Genomic DNA, 22,578 nt, shown 5'->3' with positions numbered 1-22,578 from the left:
TGAAATCGCCGCGCGACTACGGCTTTTCAAGTAGTGGAAGAGTTTTGTGCAGCATTTAGGACTTCCAAAATAATCCGGCGGGCCAGAAAATATTGCTGGCAGGCCACTTTTGGCCCGCGGGCCGCCAGTTGCCGTTCCCTGGCATACACTGTGCGATATTCGTCCGATTTTGAGCCGTATTCTGACTCGTGCAACGGGTGATAAAGAAATTGGTGATAAAGAAAAATATTTTTTTAAACCATGTTTTAAACTATGAAGGCGAGTCAGTGGATATCACACAAGCAATGTGCAAACTTTACACGAGAGTAATCTTTTATTATCCTCTCAGCACGTCAGTTATGCGGTGATGCGCTGTAGAATTATTGAGGAGAAAATTAATTGTAATATGAATTTAAAAAATAAAAGTAGGCCTACCCTACAACCCGGCACAGGGGTTTATCGTGCACATTTCACACGTATAGCGTGAGCAGTCAAGTCGCAGCTCGGCGATAGGACCGTATATTGTGAGCACATAATTTGTGAGCTTTGGCTTTACAACCTTGCTTAACTGTCATGATCATGTTCCTTTTCATTTTCCCTGTCACAATTTGCCTCATTTGCCACTTTTTTTTCCTTGTTCATTATTTGTTGTTATGGTTTCTGATTAGTTGCACATCTGTTCCCTGTTTCATTGATTGCTTTCTTCTGTGTATTTAGCCCTCTGTTTACTTTGTTCTATGTTCTGCAATGGGTGTCCCCATAACTTTGAGAGAACCTTACCAGAACATTAGCCAGTGCTCTGAGAACATTCCCTGGGAAGCTACAGCTCTTATGTGCCATATCATTTGTTATCTGTGATTTCTGTATATGTGTCTTTGTTTGTGTGTATTTTAACCCTCATTTGTCAAGCATTAAGTGAGCCAAAGAGTTGTGTTTTGTAAAACAGCATGATTCTCTATCCAGTCTATTAGCTGCACCATGAGGCTAAAAGCTCTAGAGGATGTTCAGGGCTTAACTAAATACTGCTGTTATCAAAGCATAAGGACAAAATCAAGGTTTGTTTGTCTGGGAAATCAGAAAGTGATTATATGGTAATGGCAGAGCTTTTATTGAGAGAACATTAAAAAGTATACCTTGAACAAGTGAAAGTTGTTAGCTGTTGGTAGATTTGTGTGTGTGTGTAATAACTGTTTATTTCATGGAGAGGGTTGAAATGAATGTTATTAGAAAGCACAGGTTGCTGCAAGGAATATTCTTGGTTCAATATGTAATGTAGATTACCTCAAAAGAATAATTTTGACTCGTCTTTTTTTTCCCCTTTTTTATTTTATTTTTTTTAATTGAGATCACAGTGAGGTGCTTACAATGGAAGTGCATGACGTCAATTTTTGAAGGATTTAAAAGCAGAAATGTAAAGCTTATAATTTTATAAAATCACTTAATTCCTCTGTTAAATATTGTGCATTATTTGTGCTGTAAAGCTGTTTAAATATTTTTACTGATGTTTTAGGGGCCTGTGTTGTCAACATTAACTAATAATGATGATGATGATAATAATAACAAACTAAAATGGATAGAGGAGAGAGGAGGAGCGATTTGGAGGAAAAGAGTTGATGTCAGACCTCCTCACGAAGCGATGTCGCATCCTGCCAACTCTCAACTGTGCTGATGGAGGACTTTAGAATACTAATTATGTCTCTTTCTCTCACTGTCCATCTTAATCTCTAAAAGAAATGGAAAATACAGAATAGAGGCGTTTTGGTGACCGTGTCCGAGGACACTTTTTCAAGTGTGAAACTGTTAGCGCTTACCGTTAGTTTGGAGATGCTGGGAGAGGCCAGTGAGTTGAGAGCTGTGGCGTTGTCGTGGCAACAGCCTGCTGAGGGCTGTCAGGTTTTTTATCAGGTCCTGTGAGTCACAACACATATGGTACAAACACACACACACTTCACGCTCTGGGACACAAATGTCAATATCCTGTCATTTATTTCACTGTTGTTTTGGTTTCATCTTTTATGGATAATTGACCATGGTTTTACTCTAGTGACAGTAACCCGATGAAGACAAAATCTTTTTTTTTATTTTTTTTTTATTATTGTTATTTTCATTATCTTATTCATTTTTGGATATGACAGGCTGAGTGATAGTTTTCAAATATTTGAACCTATTTTTTGTGAGGTGCATTTTTTTTTATCACTCAATTGGCATTTTTTAAATATTTTTTTAAGTATAATTTTGTTTTTATGTATGCTTAAACCAAGAAAAAAAAAAAAAAATGTGTGTTGGGAACACAATTCTATATTTTCTCTGTAAACAAGTCTTAAGGATGTTCAGATATTTTACTTTCCAGATATAATTTCAAATTATTAGTATTAGTTGCGGAACAAGATCTTTGCTTCTTGAGTGCATGTGTGGTTTTGATGGAATGGATGTTCACTTGTTTGTTCTTGTCAATTCATATAAAGAATGATGCAGCCTAATGCTTTTACTCTCTGACAGATGAAATGGATGATTTAGACTTCGAGATTGTGGTTTGCGTGTTTTCATCAGGGCATGTTTGGAAACAAATGAAGTGCATTAAATGACACGCATCTGCGCGCCGATGACGGCTCTAGACTGAGTGGAGCTGAGCTTAGATTCTCAGAAAAGCGATTTTAAGTCTGGCAGAGGTAATGACAGCTACTCACATCTGATCACGCACACTCACTGTAATCCATTCCCTGTGCCTGTAAAGGTGAAACTTAGTTTGTTCTGGTCAGCTCCATACATCACTGTCACGCTCTGGTAAGAGGAAAAACACACACACACACACACGTGCGCACCCACGCTTGCTCATCACAAAGATGAGTGAAAATGCACTCTAAGGCTGTTTGTCTCACACGCACACACTCTGACACTGTTGTGTGAAAAGCTGACACAGATTAGTGGCCACTTAAAGGACACTGTCACATCCAAGCCTCAGAGTCAGCAGAGGTCATGACTTTTGACCCCGTATGCGTCTGATGGCAGGCCCTGAATCTCATGATCAACAGACTGAGGTAATGAAAGTGAGACAGAAACACACCCAAATACACCCACAGCACAGACAGACAAATGGATGGATGGATGGAAATGGGGAGAGAACAATAGATAGAATGATACATAGACAGACAAACATCGATCGATAGATAGATAGAAACAGAGAGAATGATCGATACATAGACAGACATGAATAGATAGACCGACAGACAGACAGATACTGTAGATAGACAGACAGAAAAAAATAGAGATAGATAGATAGATAGATAGATAGATAGATAGATAGACAGATAGATAGATAGATAGATAGATAGATAGATAGATAGATAGATAGATAGATAGATAGATAGATAGATAGATAGATAGATAGATAGATAGATAGATAGATACAACCATGTATGCACTTTGTGCATAGATAAAAGAAAGATCCACAGAAGAGAGTGAAACATAGATATTGAATTCAAGGTTCGACTTACATAAGAGGCACTCAAAAAGACTTTTTTCCAGAAGTTGTCAATAAAAGAGTGCTAAATGGCACATTGTGTTCACAATGACATTCTGTGTAGTTGCAAAGATGAAAAACTTATTTCAGAGTTGTTTCATTAAATTGTTGGCAGTACAAAAAGAGAGTAATACAGTGGCTCTCAAACAGCTTGGATGCTGAAGCCACAAAAAAAGAAGACATTTCTTCTTATATATCTCCTTTTTGGCATAAAATGTTCTTTAAAACTGAGTCAAGATGTAAATTTACTTTCCATTTACTTTTTGTGAAATGTGTTGCTTAAAGGTCCTATTGCATGGATTATTTTATTATTTTAGAATGTTTCCTGGGGTGCCCTTATAATGTTAGTATGTTTTTTAGATCAAAAGTTGTTATAATTTAGAAATAAAAGGCATATTTCCTAGCCTGATTTTAGCCTCTGATTTGAACGCTCTGTTTGAAGGGGCGTGTCTGCTGTGAGACTTCAGTGTAAACGCCCACTGCTGTGATTGGCTGACATGCTTGCATATGAAATATCTCACATTACATGTGGAACTCTCTCGAAAACTTTTACTATTACAGCTGTTATACGTTCTATTACAGCTATCGAGATTAACGAATCGTGAGAAGTTTTTAAAGTATTTAGATCTATTCCCATCACATAAAAGGTTGCAGTGATGAGCATTGAGCAGATGACAGCCTGTTGATCGCGTGAATGAAGATCTTATCATTGCAACGCAGTTTCTGTACTCTCATTAATGCTTTCACTAATGCAAACATGAGGTAAGTACAGTAAGAGCTTCGCTGTGCAGTGTAATAGCGTCATTGATTTCATAACGAGTTTTGGCAAGTGTCCAGATAAACTCGCGCTGTGTGATTGACAGCTTGGGCGATTGGAAAGGGATTGTTCTTTGATCACTTTCTGTATATATATTAATCACAGTTTAAGTAAGATTATTTTCATTCTACTAAGAGAAACGACGTGAAGTTGGTCATTTAGTCACTGGCTTGATTTACTGATGCATAAACAGTATTGAACGACTTTGAGAGAAAGATTATCTGTCTGAACTTGAACAATTACACATCAGAAATTCACATAACCCACTGGTTTCTTCAGAGGCTCAGATGAAGGAACTAAAAAAATACTTTTGTGTTCATTTGTACATCCAAACACTGAGCAACTGCCATGCTTCGCTCGTTTGCAAGCCATGATGTCTCTCGAGGAAAAACCAATATCGCGCTCGCGCAGCTCATTTTCTCATGGGCGGGACAAACTCTCTTTGCGGGCAAAGAAGAGAAAGGGGAGGTTACCTTTCCCCTTATGACGACATAAGGGGAAGATTTCTAGATTCGCCCGTCTGAGCTTTCATTTTCTCTAAAAATACCCAGGGCTTGGTTTACACCCATCAAAACGTCTAGCCACTGGGGGACCATAGGCAGGCTAGGGAAACTCATATTAAGGTTAAAAAACCTCATAAAGTGAAATTTTCATGCAATGGGACCTTTAAAATGTGTATTATCGATGTCTTGCACCACGTGGACTGATATTTTATAATACATTTAATGACATTCATATTTAAATGATTGCAAAATACTTTATTTAACAGGTTATTTTAAAAAAAGATCTGGTGATAAATTGTTTATGAGCCTTTTCATTTGTAAAGTTGAATTCAAATTAAGAATGAATTAAATCTAAATTAATAAATTAAAACTAAATGAATGAAATGATCCCCCCCTGAAAGGTTCTATATATGAAGCACCTGACAGAAAGAGGTTCTAGGAGTGTAAGAGTGTATTGTCGGGGGAAGTCAAGGTCAGGTGGTTTATGGTTGACAACCCATTTTTTGGCTATTTGGTAATTGTGGCCACTTTTTTAGGAGCGTGCTATACTGTACACCCTGATGGCTCCAAACATTGCTGTGAAGCTTTCAGTGAACCAGTGGGCTTTTCTGTCCGAGGCCTTATATGTTTGAGAACTGTAAGGAAGCACGTTTTCAGTATCTAGCCATTGTCACACGAGGGATGAATAAAAGATTATACACAGACTTACAGCTGAGCTCATATCACAGGTTTCTACAAGATTTCTCACCATGCAGCCAACTATCACAAATACCTTGAACATGCAGTTGGTTACTGAACTGTTTGTGCCATTTCATTCATTGTGCAGTAATTAAAGTGCTTTCTGTTCATATTCTTGCCCTGCTTTTATTGCAGAGTGTTGAGGATAGTGGCAACATCACTTGTAAAATTAGGGATGGTTGTTAAATGCTATCTGATTTTAGTCAAAAGTGCATCTTTCTTTCGGTTCAGTATTTTGTCACAAATAGCTAGCAGCAACAGAATTTTGCTTGAATATTGTCATACAACATATTCATTCTCAGGTCAAGGCTCTTTGATGCACATTTTGTTCATTTGCAATGTTTATGCTGGAGGCAGTTTTGATAGGCCCACATTGACAAAGGTTCACATTAGGGGCTTTCGCACCGTGTACTTATAGGAACTCAGTTATTGGAACTAGTCACTAGGACGGTCCCCAGAGAACAAATATTTCCCCTCTGGCTATTTTCCTGGTTGCATCTGCACCACCACCATTCGTCAGTGACGTCATTTAAAGGGATTGTTCACCCAAAAATGAAAATTCTGTCATTAATTACTCACCCTCATGTAATTCCAAACCCGTAAGACTTTCGTTCATCTTCAGAACATAAATCAAAAAGAGCTTTCTGTCTCTCCATTGACAGCTAGGCAACTGACACGATGACCAGATTGAATTCAGGCTTTTATTCACATATAGACTTAGATCACATATAGATCAGAAGTTCAACCGAACCTGCTTGACACACTAGAACAAACCTCTTGCTGAAGCTCAAACGTGCTGCATAACACGAGAATGAACCTCACTGGTTCTCGCACATCAAGCGAGCATGCTTGAGTTTCCGTTTACTACAACTGATGTGTGAGTTGATGAATGTTTATATGTGAATAAAAGCCTAATTTCAATCTTTTCATCATATAAAGCAACTGTGCCTCTTCAGAAAATGTATGGGCTAAACTGCTCAATTCATATGGATTAGTTTTACGATCTCTTTATGAGCTTTTTGAAGCGTCAAAGTGGTAGCCTAGTTGCGGAGCTGTCAATGGAGGGACAGAAAGCTCTCAGATTTCATCAAAAAGATCTTCATTTGTGTTCCGAAAATGAACGAAAGTCTTACGGTTTTGGAACGACATGAGGGTGAGTAATTAATGACAAAATTTGACATTTTTGGGTGAACTATCCCTTTAAGGGCAACATTCAGGCTTGACCCTACTCTGAAGTATGAGCTAATGTAGTCCCCAAAAAACTAAAATCACTCCCAGTTCCTGCGGTGCGAACATGCCAAAAAGCGGGTACTTCTGCCAATAGTCATAGGAACTATGAAAACGTTTCTCTGGTGGGAAAGCCCCTAATGACAACCAGAAGCCTTTCATTTTGAGATCTGAGTGAAATCAAACCTTTGGCGATGCAACACGTGAGCGGAGTTCAGCTGTTCAGCTCTATGCAAATATGCAGTGACACAATGTGGCGCCTACCAATGGGAGTGCAGACATTGTAACTCGCATGATACACATTAGGAAACAGTACGGCGACCTCAAACGATGTAATCGCTGTCGGTGTAAACGGTCTTTATGACTTCAGCAGCAGTCTCTCTCTATCTCTGTGTTTTCTCGATCTGATTGCTGCAGATTTAATTTAGCTTATCTTCCATCCCTCTTTATGGCCGTACGTATGCAGATCATGATTTTCATTAACATTACAGATGAAGAATTTCCCGAAAGGCTAAGCGTTTGGCCCGTGGATGTGGCTCACTTTGTAAAGTGCTTGTGCTGTGAGATATTTGATATTCCTTGAACAAAAGTTAATCAAAACGGCCATGGAAAAGGCCACGATGTTCCCTGCTCTCTCTGACTTCACACCCCCATTACATGAATATGCAAACTAAGCTTATTTTCTTTAGAATTCATTTCCATTTTCAATTACGGCGTATGAAGTGCAGTCTCACGGTTTTAATAACGTATGTGTGCGAGAGTACAATGGTGGAACTATAATCAAGACATAACAGTTGTTTTGGATTATACTTACACGCGCTGTAAAGAAAGATAAAACTCAGGCGGTTCCCTTGAACTTCAAATTTGACTCAAAACATCACTTCAATGAGAAAAGAGGGTTGGTTTCTGCGAGACTGAGATCAGAGGGTTTTGGTTAAGTCTTTTGCTTTGGTTTGTTTGTTTGTTGTTTGTGAGAGGCTAGTGAAATCTGTGTGGGAATTTACAGGATGATGAAGCTAACACCGATGGACTCTGACTTTGCAGTTGTCTCAGCTTCAGACAGCACGCCTACGGACTGTTCGTGGATCGTCTGATGCGTATTTCACACACACATTGCAAGAGCCTTCGCAAAGCATCAAGGAACGATCTAATATGCTGGTTTTACACAATTTCTGGCAGGCAGGATGCACAGGTACTATAATCAGTGCCTGATTAGAAGTCTTGCATAATCGCCTTTTGATGTATGTTGTCCGAATGTAATGTCGTAGATTTTAAAGGTCATATTCCTTATAAAATAATATACAAATGAATGTATTGATAGTGCCCTTGTAATCTTTAATCAAAATAACTTCCCCTCCCTCTTGCAGTAACATCTCTTCTCTTCTCTACTGGCACGAGGGCGGGACAACCTGTCACTCACATGAGATCGACCAATAGCAAACCATGTAAACCAATAAATTCCCGATGGACAAAATCAAGTCCTGCCCTACATTTTTATCAAGAAAACGCTGTCGCAACTTCCTTTTCATTTTGACTAAATAATTTTCATTCTTTGTGGGTTTTTTGGGGGGTTTTTGTTAGTTACTGTAGCAGATGTTTATTTATTTTTTTAATCATAGCAAAAATACAGAACTTTTCTGGCAAAACTTAAACTGGAAAATCAGCTCTGGCAATTTGTGCCTAATAAGAAAAACTAGCTGCCAGGTTCGTAGTATTGTATCCTTTTTTTTTATTTATTTTTTTATTTATCAATAATTACTCAATACTCAGGATATTGCTAATATGACATTTTTAAAACTTTTTTTGTTAGAAAAACATAAACAAACTACATTATGCTAATTTTATTTATATATGACATAATATGGGAATGTTTTGACAGATGGCCATCTACCGAATCTACCCCCCACCCCCACCCCAATCCCAATGTCATCGTCCATTACAATGTTTCACAGACATTGTCTGATGGTAGATTGTTTTACCAACCCTATTTGTTTTACATATCAGTCTTTCTGTCAAAGTGAACAATTTTATGTAAACCAACTTCAAGCTGCTAGTCAAATGTCTGGCTACACGAGAGTACATATATACATGCTCAAGCAAAAAACCTGCTCTATTGACTGATGTTTCAGCAGCCATGCATGAGCGATGTTTCTTTTCCCTACTCGCCGTAATGGCTTTATTGCTCTTTTGAGGAATAAACGCCCGTTCCTCCCAGCCCGGCCTGAATGAGTCCGCCTGCGAGCTGGGCTTTGTGCCAGCTGATCTCAGCTTTCAGCAACATGGCTTTTCTCGCCGAGGCTGAGATTGAACAGAAAAGCTGGGTGGATTTTTTTCTTCTTTCCCGTGTCTGCTTTGACAGAACGCTGCGGAGAGACGTCCCTGCGCTAATTAATGCGCTTAACGCCTGAGCCACGTGCTCCTAATGCGCAAGGTCAATTAGAAAAAGTTTGTAGCGTTAATGCCGAATTAAAACCCAGTCCCATGGCAGGTTCTGTGCTTTTTCTTTTTTTTTTTTGCTATCTTTTGTGGTTCAATGTTTTTTTTGTTGTTTTTTTTTCACGCCTGGTTCCCTCGTTCCTTGTCCTCAGTTCCCCTCCGTCATCATTTCTTTGCCGAGTTGACCCTTGTAGCGCCTGGGACTGAGAGAAAGGGCCCTGGATTAATTCATGTCATGCTGAACAGGCGCGAGACAATTAGCGGAAAATGTCGCAGTGAGAATAGCATTTTGCAATGTCAGAAAGCCAATGGACATGCAGGTTTGTGTGGGAATGTTTTATTTGTGTGTGTGTGCTTTAAGAATGTGCTCCAAAGGCATAAAGATGCATTTTTAACTGCATTTGGACTCACACACTCACTCACGTTGACTGTAGGCTGTTCACAGTCGCTGATTCAGCTCTAGACGCTCCATTTTAAACAGTAGCTTAAAGTGTAAACAGTAGCCTGGGGGATGCTACACAATCTGACTGAGCTCACATCATTACTTTCACACGCATTTATCGTGGTTTGAAAATGTCAGTCGTTTTTTTGCTTTTCAGTTTAGTTGTATTTAGTTTTAACGATGCATGAGCGATGCGTTTTTTCTATATTTTATTAATATTTTTGTTCTGCTCTGTTGCGTAGTCGCAGACCAATCAGAGTGCCTGTGATCACCCCTGTCCAATGTCGAAAGTGCCTACAATGGGCACACGAGCATCCGAACTGGACCTTGGAGCAGTAGAAGAAGGTTGCCTGGTCTGATGAGTCCCATTTTCTTTTACATCACGTGGACTGCCATGTACGTGCGCTCTTTTTACCTAGGGAAGTGACGGCACCAGGAGGCACTGTGGAACGACGACAAGCCAATGGAGGGAGTGTGATGCTCTGGACAATGTTCTGCTGAGAATCCCTGAGTCCGGCCATTCATGTGGGCGTAAATTTGACGCATACCACCTACATAAACATTGTTGCGGACCAGGTACACCCATTCATGACAATAGTGTTCCCTGGTGGATGTGGCCTCTTTCAGCAGGATAATACACCCTGCCACACATTGTTTAGTAATGGTTTGAGGAACATGATGAAGAGTTCAAGGTGTTGCTCTGGTCTCCAAATTCCCCAGATCTCAATTCAGTTGAGCATCTGTGGGATATGCTGGACCAACAAGTTTGATCCACGGCAGCTCCTCCTAACAACCTACAGGACTTGAAGGATCTGCTGCTAAAGTCTTGGTGCCAGGTACCACAGGACACCTTCAGGGGTCTTGTAGAGGCCATGCCTAGGCAGGTCGGTGCTGTTTTGTAGCACGCAGAGGACCAACAGCATATTAGGCAGGTGGTGTGTGTATGCTTGCAGTGTGTTGAATCATTTGTGTGCTTGTGTTTATTTTGGCCTTTAATGCAGTTAGTGGATATTGAAGGCGCTTGTGAGATTTGTGTGTGCATTACAGAGCAATACAGTATGAAGATGTTTGTGATATTTCTGTCAGGTAAAACAAGTTGGCCTTCTTCTCAATGTACACTGTTACCGGTCCATGAAAGATCTGAGATGCCGCGACTCCGTTCAGTATGTGAGGCTGTTGGAGTGTGTCTGTATACTGACTGCGTGTTTGGTGTGATGGATTTTCAGGCTTGTCTCCTCAGGCTTCGCCTACAGCTACAGAGATGGAGGTCTTCTCAGACAACCACAGCAGAAGCCTGAAGCCAAGCGCTCAGCTGTTGCATTTGAGTGGTCGCCCTCAGGGGGTGTCTTTCAGATACAGGTATTTTACAGCAGATGTTGGTCCACTTTCAGTGTTGGTGAGTCTGCAAGTTTGACGGTTTAGCAAACACAATAATCTGCTACTTAGACGAAAATGAACTCTCTTATAAAATGAGGCCTCGTACTGTACTTGTCACGCGTTCTGTTAAAGGATTGCACCTTCTAACAGGAGTTTCCCCGTCTGTTGTTCTGGTGTGTATGAGTGGGCCGCAGGGGTCAGAGGTCATGGCTGCAGTGCTTGTTGTCGTGGTGACAAACATGGCATGTTTCGTAACTGTGAGAATGTGGCGTTGTGCGGGATGGGAGAGGCGTTCGAGTGTGATTGTGTGTGTGTGTGTGTCATATGGGCTGGGTCAGAAGCTGTCTGTCAAACACCCACACCTTCACACATTCTGCTGTGTGTGTGTGTGTGTGTGTGTGTGTGTGTGTGTGTGAGGGGCTCCACACCAAATGTTCCTCTGATAGAGTATGTGTATTCCTCTAATCCCATTTCCTTTCCTTTCCTTTTCTTTCCTTTCATTGTTTCTCTTCTTTTTTGTATTTTCCTTTCCTTTCCATTTCCTTTCTTCTTTTTTGAATGTTCATTTTCTTTTTTCTTTTCTTTTCTTTTCTTTCCTTTTTTCTTTTCTCTTCTTTTCTATTTTTCCTCTTTTTTCTTCTCGTCTTTTTTGTCTTTTTCTTTTTTCATTTTCTTTTCCTTTCTCTTCTTTTTTTTCTTGTCCTTTTCTTTAGGTTTTTATTGTCCTTTCCTTTTCCTTTCATTTCTTATTTTCCTTTTCCTTTTCCCTCGTTTCTTTTCTTCTTTTTTGTTCCCTTTACTTCTAATCTGCTCTTCTCTATCTTTCCATACATGTCTAATCTCCTCTCCTCCCCTTATTTATTAAACGACTAAATGAATAAGTCCGCGGGTGAGTAGATGGATAGATAAAAGAACAGAGTAATAAAGTGGACCCGACCCTCTAAACTTTTAATGAGCTGTATAGCATCTAATTAATTTCTTCAAAGGCTGCAGATATTCAGGAACAGAGGTCTGATTTCACACGCGGCGCAGGTCACACTCTTTCATATGGATAGAAGGGAGGGATGAATTATCCTGTCCTCTCTCATTAAAGGAGAGGGACAGTCCCTCCCGTTCTCACACTACACATCTTCCATCTCACACCATTTATTAATTTCCATCATCCATCTTTGTATGTAAATTGATAAGAGTAGTAATCACACCCACATCTTAAATTCTCCATATAGCCCATGTTTGCTCCTTAATTCATATTTATGAGTTTGATGCATATTCATGGCATGCAAATAACAGTTCTAAATGCGAACAGGTCGATCCAGGTCCATTGCGACCTGAAACGTCCCTTCTGTCACTGTCGTAATGCCAGTTAATCAAGGTATTAATGGCAGATTACATTGATCTAGTGCTGACATGAAATATTGCTTGGTGTAGAGTGTGTGACCATTGTTCCCCAAAGCAAAAAGTGGTTGTATTATGGACAAATGTTCAATGAATATAATGTTTTAAAATTCGTAAAGGTCAGTAGCAAAAAACATCCTGTTTAATTCTGAACGACTGTTTTGGTGCAAGAAACCTTAAGTAACCTTATAAATGGGCATAGGAGCAAAAACATTGTCTGGAATATGACTTATTTTGGATCAATATGAAATGGTTTCTTTCTTTCTTTTTTCGTGATCCGTGTCAGCAGCAGTACACTGTGATAAAATCACGCAAATCCGAGTCCTGATCCTTGTGGTCATCCAGCTGAACCAGCAGAAAGTGTTCATCTCAAATAGCTGCAGAATTAATGATAAACGAGTACAGGAATCACTCTATCCAGCTCTTTATTCAGAGAGATAAACCCGGCCTGGAAAAGCAAGCAGAATTTATTCACTACTCTCTGCCGTGCCTCAGAAGCCCTGAAAGTAAAGTTCAGCATGTCTATAATATTTGGATGCTGAAGTGCTCTTTCTAAAGCTTAAAAAGAATGACTGAATTTGTTAAATGTGCTTAAAGTGATGTTTTTTTTGGTATGCCATGCACAAAATGGCCCTATGGGACATAAATCACTGAAATAGTGACACATCACCCCAGTTTCTGTGGCAGCCCTATACAGATAATGAAAAAAAGAGACATGTCCAAGTGGATTTTAAATGCATTTTTAAATGCAAATTTATTTGCATGTTTATTTCAAAATATGTATATATAGCCATATATAGAGAGCAGTTTTATTATTATTATTATTATTATTTATATTTTTTTTAGGTGCATTTTGCATTTAAAATTCACTGGGCTCGAAATCTAAGTAGGCATGTTTAAACACAAAAATGGTATATGCAGGACAGTGAAACACAAATGCAAGAACAAACTTTGTGTGAATGCCAAGAAAGAGTCAGGGGAGCAGCTTGTGTGTGTGTGTGTGTGTGTGTGTGTGTGTGTGTGTGTGTGTGTGTGTGTGTGTGTGTGTGTGTGTGTGTGTGTGTGTGTGTGTTTTTATCCAATCAGAAAACACTGTCTTTTTTGTCTTGGGAGCACCTTTGCTCCGTTTCGCTCATTTCACTTGAAATAGGCCTCGCAAACAGGAAATGTCTCATCTTGCACTCAAACTGGAACAAAAACACGCAAATTGCTCTCATGAACGCTGTTTTTGTCTGTAGCAAACTGACACTGACTCCTTCAGACACCGTGCTAGTAATGCACTGCATAAAAATAGCATGGTCAAATTGTATCCCAACTGGCATATTGCACGTTAATAGTGAACATCATGTGTTTCTCACTCCTAAAGCTTGTAATGTTATTCCTGGTTGTCACCATGCTGCAAAAAAGGCATTATGTTCTTGTCCAGATCCATTAAACACAAGGTTATGAGATTTACTAGACAAGTATGCAACAACATATTTACACTTTTGCAGCTCCTAATATTCCAGATGAAATGTGTCTCCAAATTGGGATTTTGAAGGTGTTTGATTGAAGCAATAAGGTAAATTATCAGAATAGCTCACTAACAAGATCTTTCTCTCTCTCTTTCTCTCTCTCTCTCTCTCTCTCTCCCTTTAGCTTGTCCTCCAGGAACGTTCAAGTCCAGTCAAGGGACGGGTTTGTGTCTTCAGTGTCCGTCTAACAGTAGGTCCACATCTGAAGCGGCCACCATCTGCGTCTGCAGGAACGGCTACTACAGAGCAGACGGAGAGCAGCCAGACATGCCCTGCACCAGTGAGTCATTATCATCATCATATTACTGTTATTGTCATTATCATTAGCATTAAACTGAAGCGGTCAGTCATAACATCGTTTTAGAAGCAGTTTGAGAGCACAGGTTCCTACTACCAATAAGTTGTAGCCCAAACTGAGGCCGCTAATGAGATCATCTGAGCCATCCTGAAAAAAAAAAAGATGGCTGTTTCGATTTTGACCCAAGTGGGTTTTAAATGTAAATTGCAACAAAGAAAATTAAAGACAATTTTTTAATAAAAAATATTTATTTATTGATCCACTTTGATTTTACATACGTCTCATTATACAGTATATTTTACATTATGTATTATGTTTAGATTTTTCTCTAAACCTAACTACGTACCTGGAACCTAATTACCTGCGTCTACAGTCGACACTTAATGATTAAATTTACCTGGGGTGTCTCGAGTCGACTCCCAAGCGTCTCCAATCAACACTTAATCTGGCGCGTCTACAATCGACACACAATAATCTTTATACTCTAGCTCTTGCGTCTACAGTCGACAACTGGCAGAGTTTCTTACTCTAACTTGTTCCCCTAACTTGTTCTAAACTAGTTCTCCAGATAATCTCCCAAGAAGAAGCAAGGCCGGAGGATCTCAGACAAATTCCATTGAGAATCCCACCAGCAAACACAAATACAACAGTTTTTATAGTATAGGAGAATGGCAAAAATGACATGAATCATTACTTAATTTCTCCACAATTTGATTGATTCTTCATAGACAAACCCTCTCTTTAAGAGGCAAGGTTTCAAGTTTAGTCATCTGTCTAGTTTAATTTCCCATATTTGTTATTTTTACACACACACAACCAAACAACATTCAAAAAACAAAAAAGAACAGAAGGTTTTAGTACATTGTGTTTCAAAGTGTTAGCATGTTAGGCCTAAAAAGAGAAAGTAAGGTTAGATGCTAGAGTTATGATTAGTTTGATATACAGTTTACTATTTTATTCATTAAAAAATCCATCACAATCTCTTTATTTTCATTCATGAGAAAAGTTAGCAATATTGCAGGGTTCGTACAAGGTGCTTAAAGTACTTGAATTTGACTTTTTGAAATTTAAGTCCTGGAAAACCCTTGAGAAGTTACTTGAAAAGTGCTTGAATTATTAAAAATAAGGATGCACCGATACCGAGCTCATGTACTCGCACTCGTAAAAATGCTCCGATACCAGCAACCGATAGGCCTACCAGGCAGCGTGTGTATAGTAACACATTGCTGTGGTGCGCGAGCTGATAAGAGAAAAACGCGCAGTGGATTGAGCGCGCACCGGCACAGATGCGCGAGCTGGTCGAGCACATCCCTTTAAACAGACATCAGTGGAAAGTTTGTTGTTCAGTCGGATGTCAATGGCAAAGAAAATAAAACGAGGCATGTAGCTTGTTATTAACGTTAACTGACAAGAGAGAGAGCGAGCGCACTTCTGTTGAATGCTCTTGATTGCTGATCGTTCACTCAGCACGTGTTATTTGGATGAAAACTAAATCAAACTTAAGTAAAGTAAAACATGAACTGTTAGCTGATTTATGTATAACGAGTGGTTCCCTACATTATTACTGGACGTTTGGTTCCATGAACGCAAACATCCAAAGCGCGCGTCCCGCAAACCTGCGTCTCAGCGCGCAAATACGGAATTAAATTGTCTTTCACGTCTTGCGCTTGTATGGACGAATTCACACAAAATTATGTAAAAATGCCCGTCTAGGTGAGTATCCTAGTAAACAAAGTCGGTTAGGCCTATATCTCAAGTGAACGTAGTCACATTCAAATGGGGTCCGTGCGTTCGGTCTTAAGGGGGCAGCAGCAGCCTAATAAACCTGCTGCTGTGTTTTAATGTTAATCAAACAAAGGACAAAGAAATTACTCACTGCTCTTGACTAAATAGGCTACCTTTTCAACTTTACAAAAAGTCTATATTTAATTTATATAGTAATGAATATGCAATTTTTTCACATTTGATTACTTTATTCAAATTTCTGTACCTGTTAGATCTACCCGAAAAACTCTAAAAACACTGTTTATTTCATTTGTAGCCTTTCTTTGTTCTATTGTATTTATTTGTGCTATTTGTAATTCGATTATTTGTTCTTATTTTGTTACTGACTGCTTACTTGTCTTTAATAATGTTTTAAATTTACATTAATTAGGCAGGTAGTTTTTGTTGTAGTATCAAAATTGGATTAAATAATTGGTATTTCACTGGTGTCTAAACATTTGAACCACTGACCCGATCCTCAGCACTGAGCCCTGCTGGAGCTGCTCTAAATATGTGTTGTGCTATTAAATGAAAGATAGAGCAATAGAATGAACAGTGACAGTAACAGAAGCTCATACAATGCATTTTAGTAGGCTTAATTAAGCATGAAAATAACTGAAATATATATATATAGGCTATATATATATTTGATGAACAAATTAAGCCAACTAATATGATTTATATTCTTTTGGTTTATCTATACATTTAAAAATTACAAATGCAGTGAAAATTCAGGGATCGGTTACGGTTATGGTATCGGTATCGGCGAGTACCAAAAATGAAAGTATCGGACTCGTTCTGCAAAAAGTGGTTTCGGTCGGTGCATCCCTAATTAAAAATATTTATTTTTTGTTGTTGTACAATACAATAATTTCAATAATTAAATACAATAATTTCACGCAAAATTAACGCTGCAGCCCGTCTGAGATATAGAGCTATGAGCATGGCTATGAGCATAATATTAAGTATATGATAAGTATATAATACAACTTTCATTCTTAAGGTCAATCATATATTCATGGAAAAAATAAATCTGTTTCAATATCCTTTCAGTGGTTAAGGGGATTTCCCATGCCTGAAACGCTGGTCAATGGATTGATCTCTATGAAGTGAAACATCAGATACCACCATATATATGTAATTTGAGTAAAAAAAAAAAAAAAAAACTAATAATAAAGATATCGTTTGATAAGTGCTGATTGAAGTCCTTGAAATCCCAAAAAGTTGTGCTTGAAAAGTCCTTGAAAGTCCTGGAATTTCATTTTACAGAATCTGTACGAACCCTGATATTGTTTTTGTTGTTTTTTTCCATATGAATGAAAAATTGAAGTCATTACTGAGAGGCTGCGAGGCTTACAAGATTGCACACACACACACACACACACACACACACACACACACACACACACACACACACACACACACTGCAATTAACAGTTATACAATTCTCATGTATAATTTGATCAGTAGTTTTCCCAAATCTTCAATCACAAATTCAGTAGTGCAGAGCCAGTTTTATTTAGTTAGTTATTTAGGCCTTTCTGGGTTACAATCTGGCTTTTGTTGCAAGCTAGATTTGAACTCAAGATTCCAGATTTCAAACACTGCAGATCTGTTTAATTCTTTCAGATTTGTTCTTATCAAATAGTCACCATTTTAAAAGGCAATATGCTATGCATTAGAAACTCTGCTAAATATTGTCTAAATTAATTATCATAGTGTGAATACATTCATGTTTAAAAGGAAAGAGGACTATATTTGCATCATTTGTGACTGTATTCTCAGATATATTGTACCTTATCGCTGAATCGAAGGAATATGAGGCTGCACTATAAAAGTGCCTGTTCGTGTTTGCGTTCCTGAAGAGCTGTATTTGAAAGTCCTCTCAGCATTTTAATTCTCCATTTAGAGTCTAAAATGGCGTTCAGTGAAACATACAGATGGCCATTTGCGATTTAGCCCAACACCTGCTCAGAGGAAGGCCCATGCAGCACCTGGTCATTTTACTGTCGGTGAGAAAATGATGCAAAATTAATATTTCTCTATGAACTGCTGCTAGAAATTCCTTGTGGAGTGTCTAGCAGCTACATAAATATGTTTAATATTTAAAAATATTATATATATAAAAGGGAAAGGGTCTGCGGCCTGATTAACACAGTGATCGATTGCTGAGAGAGAGAGTCCACAGAATTGATCATAACACCCTACCGTGCATGTAGTGAATTATATCATCTAAACTTCAGTGTAAAGTTAAATTTCACTTCCTCCGCGGTCTCACGGTACTCCTGTCTCCGATCTCCTATCTCTCTCTCTGGGGATTTGTGGTTGTCTCTGTGGGGAGTAGTGCAGTGGGACTGGCCCGAATCGCCTCGAGCCTCCATCAGAACTTAAAGGGATACTCCACTTTTTTTGGAAATAGGCTCATTTTACAACTCCCCCAGAGTTAAACAGTTGAGTTTTACCGTTTTCGAATCCATTCAGCCGATCTCCGGGTCTGGCGGTACCACTTTTAGCATAGCTTAGCATAGATCATTGAATCGGACAGGACCATTAGCATCTCTCTCAAAAAAATGACCAAAGAGTTTCGATATTTTTCCTATTTAAAACTTGACTCTTCTGTAGTTACATCGTGTACTAAGATTTTCTAGGCTGATATGGCTAGGAACTATACTCTCATTCCTGCGAAATAATCAAGAAACTTTGCTGCGGTACCATGAGTCCAGCAGGCGTAATGATATGACGCAGCGCCTGAAAATAGGTCTAATAGGTTAGACAAACTTAGTCCCGGTCACGTTGGAAGTTACCGAGCTGGCGACTATTTTCAGGCGCTGCGTCATATCATTACGCCTGCTGGACTCATGGTACGGCAGCAAAGTTTCTTGATTATTTCGCAGGAATGAGAGTATAGTTCCTAGCCATATCAGCCTAGAAAATAGCAACTTTTCATTTTCCGTCGGTCTTAGTACACGATGTAACTACAGAAGAGTCAAGTTTTAAATAGGAAAAATATCGAAACTCTTTGGCCATTTTTTTGAGAGAGATGCTAATGGTCCTGTCCGATTCAATGATCTATGCTAAGCTATGCTAAAAGTGGTACCGCCAGACCCGGAGTTCGGCTGAATGGATTCGAAAACGGTAAGACTCAACTGTTTAACTCTGGGGGAGTTGTAAAATGAGCCTATTTCCAAAAAAAAGTGGAGTATCCTTTTAAATTATTTCCTCAGAAATGTCTGCTGGGATATGTGTGTGTGTTGATGGGTGACAGCTCACTGGTTAATTGGAGGATGCCGGACAGCACAATCCTCAAGATTAATTATCTAGGAGCTATGTGGCAAACAGTTCTGTTCTGGGGTTTGTTTGTGCATGTAGATGGAGCATTCTCTCTTGGATTTAGCCGTTTCAATTGGCCGAGCAAGAGCAGAACTTGTTATCTGGGGGTTGGTTGGCGACAAGTCTGGGTTCGATGCAACTAATGCGTCTAGGTTTACATGGAACGCCGGTTACTGTGCAAGTGTATGTGGAAGTTTTCTTTGCTATATTTTTTAGAACAAAATGATCAAATCCAGCCAAAGTATTTATTTTATATATTATTAAAATGCTTATTATTTTTTCTAAAAATGCAAGAGTGGGAATGTAGGTGGAGGTTATTCATTGCACTGAAAGTAGTTTTATGCCCTCAATTAGAAAAACAATTAATGTTTAAACAACTATTTAAATAAGTAGTAGTAGTAGTAGTAGTAGCATTGTTGTTGTTGTCGTTAATAATAATAATAATAATAATAATAATAATAAATTTTATTATAAACATGCTGTTCTTTTATGGGTAGGCCGGGGATGTGGGTAAGTGTTAGTCTGTTAACATGAATTATTTTGATATAAAACCAATAGAAGTCTATGGCATGTCCTCATATAGATAAGAATATGTGTGTGTGTGTGTGTGTGTGTACTGTATATGTGTGGATAAAGCATCCTCTGTTTGTTTGTTTGGCCGTGCAAGAGCAGAAATTCTTATCTGAGGATTGGTTGGCCAACAGAGACCGGTCTGGATTTGATGAAGCTAATATGTCTAGGTGTATATGGAACACTGATTGCTGTTTGAATGTGGGTTTATTGGTGTCCTTATTTAGACGGCTAATTATTGTATTTTCGGTAGCACTGATATCTGGTATAGGTTCATGTGTAGTTCATGTGAATCACACACACACACACACACACACACACTTACAGATATAAGAGCACTAAGGCAATTGCGCTTAGACAGATCCCTGGAGAACACTTCTATGGATTGCTCCGAGCCAGCGCACACACACACACACACACACACGGTTGACCTGCAGGAGTCAGTGTTGTGTGTACAGGTGCAGTGAACAGGACTGTAAAGCAGTGTAATTGCTTTGCTGCCGTTAATCCTCTGCCAGCGACGTCTGACTCGCTGTGATTCTGCTATGAGCTTAAGCCTGTGTACACGCTTTCTTCAGCAGCCCGCGTGTAGTGCAGCGCTACAAACCATCACACACACACACAGAGTTCCCAAAAAGTCAAACGTCTGCAAACTAATGCTGCTAGAGCTTTTCTCAGAAATAATTTCACTTTTTCGAGCCATTTCTTGCAGTGATTTTTAGTGGATGAATGAAGTCTCTTCTCCTCAAGTTTGTTTGTGTTTACATGACTCATCTTGAATTTTGAAATAGCTGAAGATTGCCTATAAATACATATTTTCATTTACAAACATAGTGGATTGAGTTTCTGAATAACAAACATTTTTTTTAGCAAGCATGCAGCCATCTGTTGCTAGCATTCTCATTAGTTATTTCAAATCTGTCAAGTCCAACTTATAAATGAGTTTGCAGTTAAGAAGTGGCAAAGAAATTCTCCATCATTTACTGATAAACTGGCTTATTCAAGTCTAAAGCTCATTTTCAAGTTTTGGGAGCTACGGAGCCCCTAAAGGTTCAATGTTTTACGTTCTGCATTTGCTCGCATAGAACTCAGATGTTTTGTGAGTAAAGGCAAAGTGTTTGGTGGAACGCATACAATCTGCGAGCGAATCTCATATTTGAACTCTTATCTAATTATTTATTTTTTTTTCATCACCATGTCCTCCGTAGGGAGCTACGGCACATTAGCTATGTTTCCATCCAAAGTTATGAAGTTAACTTGTGCGCAAAATTGGAATTTCGCATAAAACATTTGCGAATAAAGCACTGTTTCCACCTCATGTGTTCAAGAGAACAAAGTTGTCACTTCCTGGGATATTGGAACACAATATCTGTAATAAAAATGGAAGTTGCCACAATCTGGGAATTTGTTTACAGCATAAATGACGTGTGTCTCATTCGAATGCCTGTTGTTTGGGAATGCAGTCGTGTGAGACCGTTCTGACTGGGAATTAAGGGAATTAAACCACATCATTTTGATGACAAACTTTTTTTTATGCACACTTTTAGAAAGTATGCGCATCTTGGCGTTTCCATTCAGTGTTTTATATGCAATATCCCAAAATGTGCATAAAAATAGATGGATGGAAACATAGCCATTGACCACTTTTACATGTGCACCAATAGTGTGATTATTTAATCAGAGGTAGGACTTAATCGCAGTGTGTTTGCATGACACGAGCAAACTTCTTCACTCCCGTTTACATGCAGTTTTCATTATTCTTTAAGAATTGTGGATATTTTTTACCGCCATTATTCAGATAGCTCAACACACGGCACACATAAACTCACATACGGTAGGTGTGTTACTGGCCAAGCTCTTCCAGCGCACACAGACTGTTTTTTTGGTATTTGGCCTCAGTAGTTTTTTCAGTGACGCGCCTAAAATATCTCCATTTCATTATTTTCGGCCATCAATATACTGCATTGTATTTGCGCGACATTGTCAACATGAACTCCGTTTTTTCAGGACCCCAAAAAATGCACATTCACACTTCGGTCAGACTGGAATAGATGTGATTGAAGTGTTTGCATGCCTGCTTATTGCGATAAAAAATTTGCATAAGCCACATGTTTTGCTACGATTATGAGTTTAAGCGCATCAATTTGTTTGAAGTATTGTATTTACATGAGGTAAAGTTTAAACGCAATGGTGCCTAAATTATTATCACATTTTAAACGCTTATAAGCCAGAAACTAGCGATCTGGTAGATGTTGTAACTACACCAGCATATTCATTTTGGCCTGTCTCATCAGATTATGATATTTATTATATAATTTTTTTCAGGATTCTTTGATGAATAGAAAGTTCAAAAGAACAGCTTTTATTCGAAAAAGAAGTATTTTGTAACATTATAAATGTCTTTACCATCACTTTTTAAAAAATCAATTTAATACATCCTTGCTGAATAAGAGTACGATATCTTCATATCTCAATACTCTTTTTTTTTTTTGAAGAAGAAGAGTATTCTAAAATCTTACTGACCCTATAGTTTTGAAAGGTAGTGTTCAATGCCTGGCAATCGGAATTACATCATGAAGCTCAGTGCAAGTGCTCCACTGAGAATGAAAGAAACAGAGAGAAAACTCAATAAAGAATGTGTCGTTTTTGTTCTAAGTGTTGTAAAACA

General features: G+C 38.7%; 1 protein-coding gene across 1 annotated transcript in view; it reads left to right on the top strand.

Moving 5' to 3' along the window:
* ephb1 (EPH receptor B1) overlaps positions 1 to 22,578 on the top strand; it is a 240,319-nt gene that overhangs the window by 136,337 nt on the left and 81,404 nt on the right. The window contains exon 4 of the mRNA XM_084119768.1: positions 14,073 to 14,228. Within this exon, the coding sequence (XP_083975894.1) occupies positions 14,073 to 14,228 (156 nt within the window). The remainder of the gene's footprint in view (positions 1 to 14,072; positions 14,229 to 22,578) is intronic.

Source organism: Abramis brama (assembly GCF_963993115.1).
Source record: "Abramis brama genome assembly, chromosome: 7".
In the NCBI taxonomy this organism is placed as follows: Eukaryota; Metazoa; Chordata; class Actinopteri; order Cypriniformes; family Leuciscidae; genus Abramis; species Abramis brama.
This window is presented reverse-complemented; position numbering and strand designations above follow the sequence as displayed.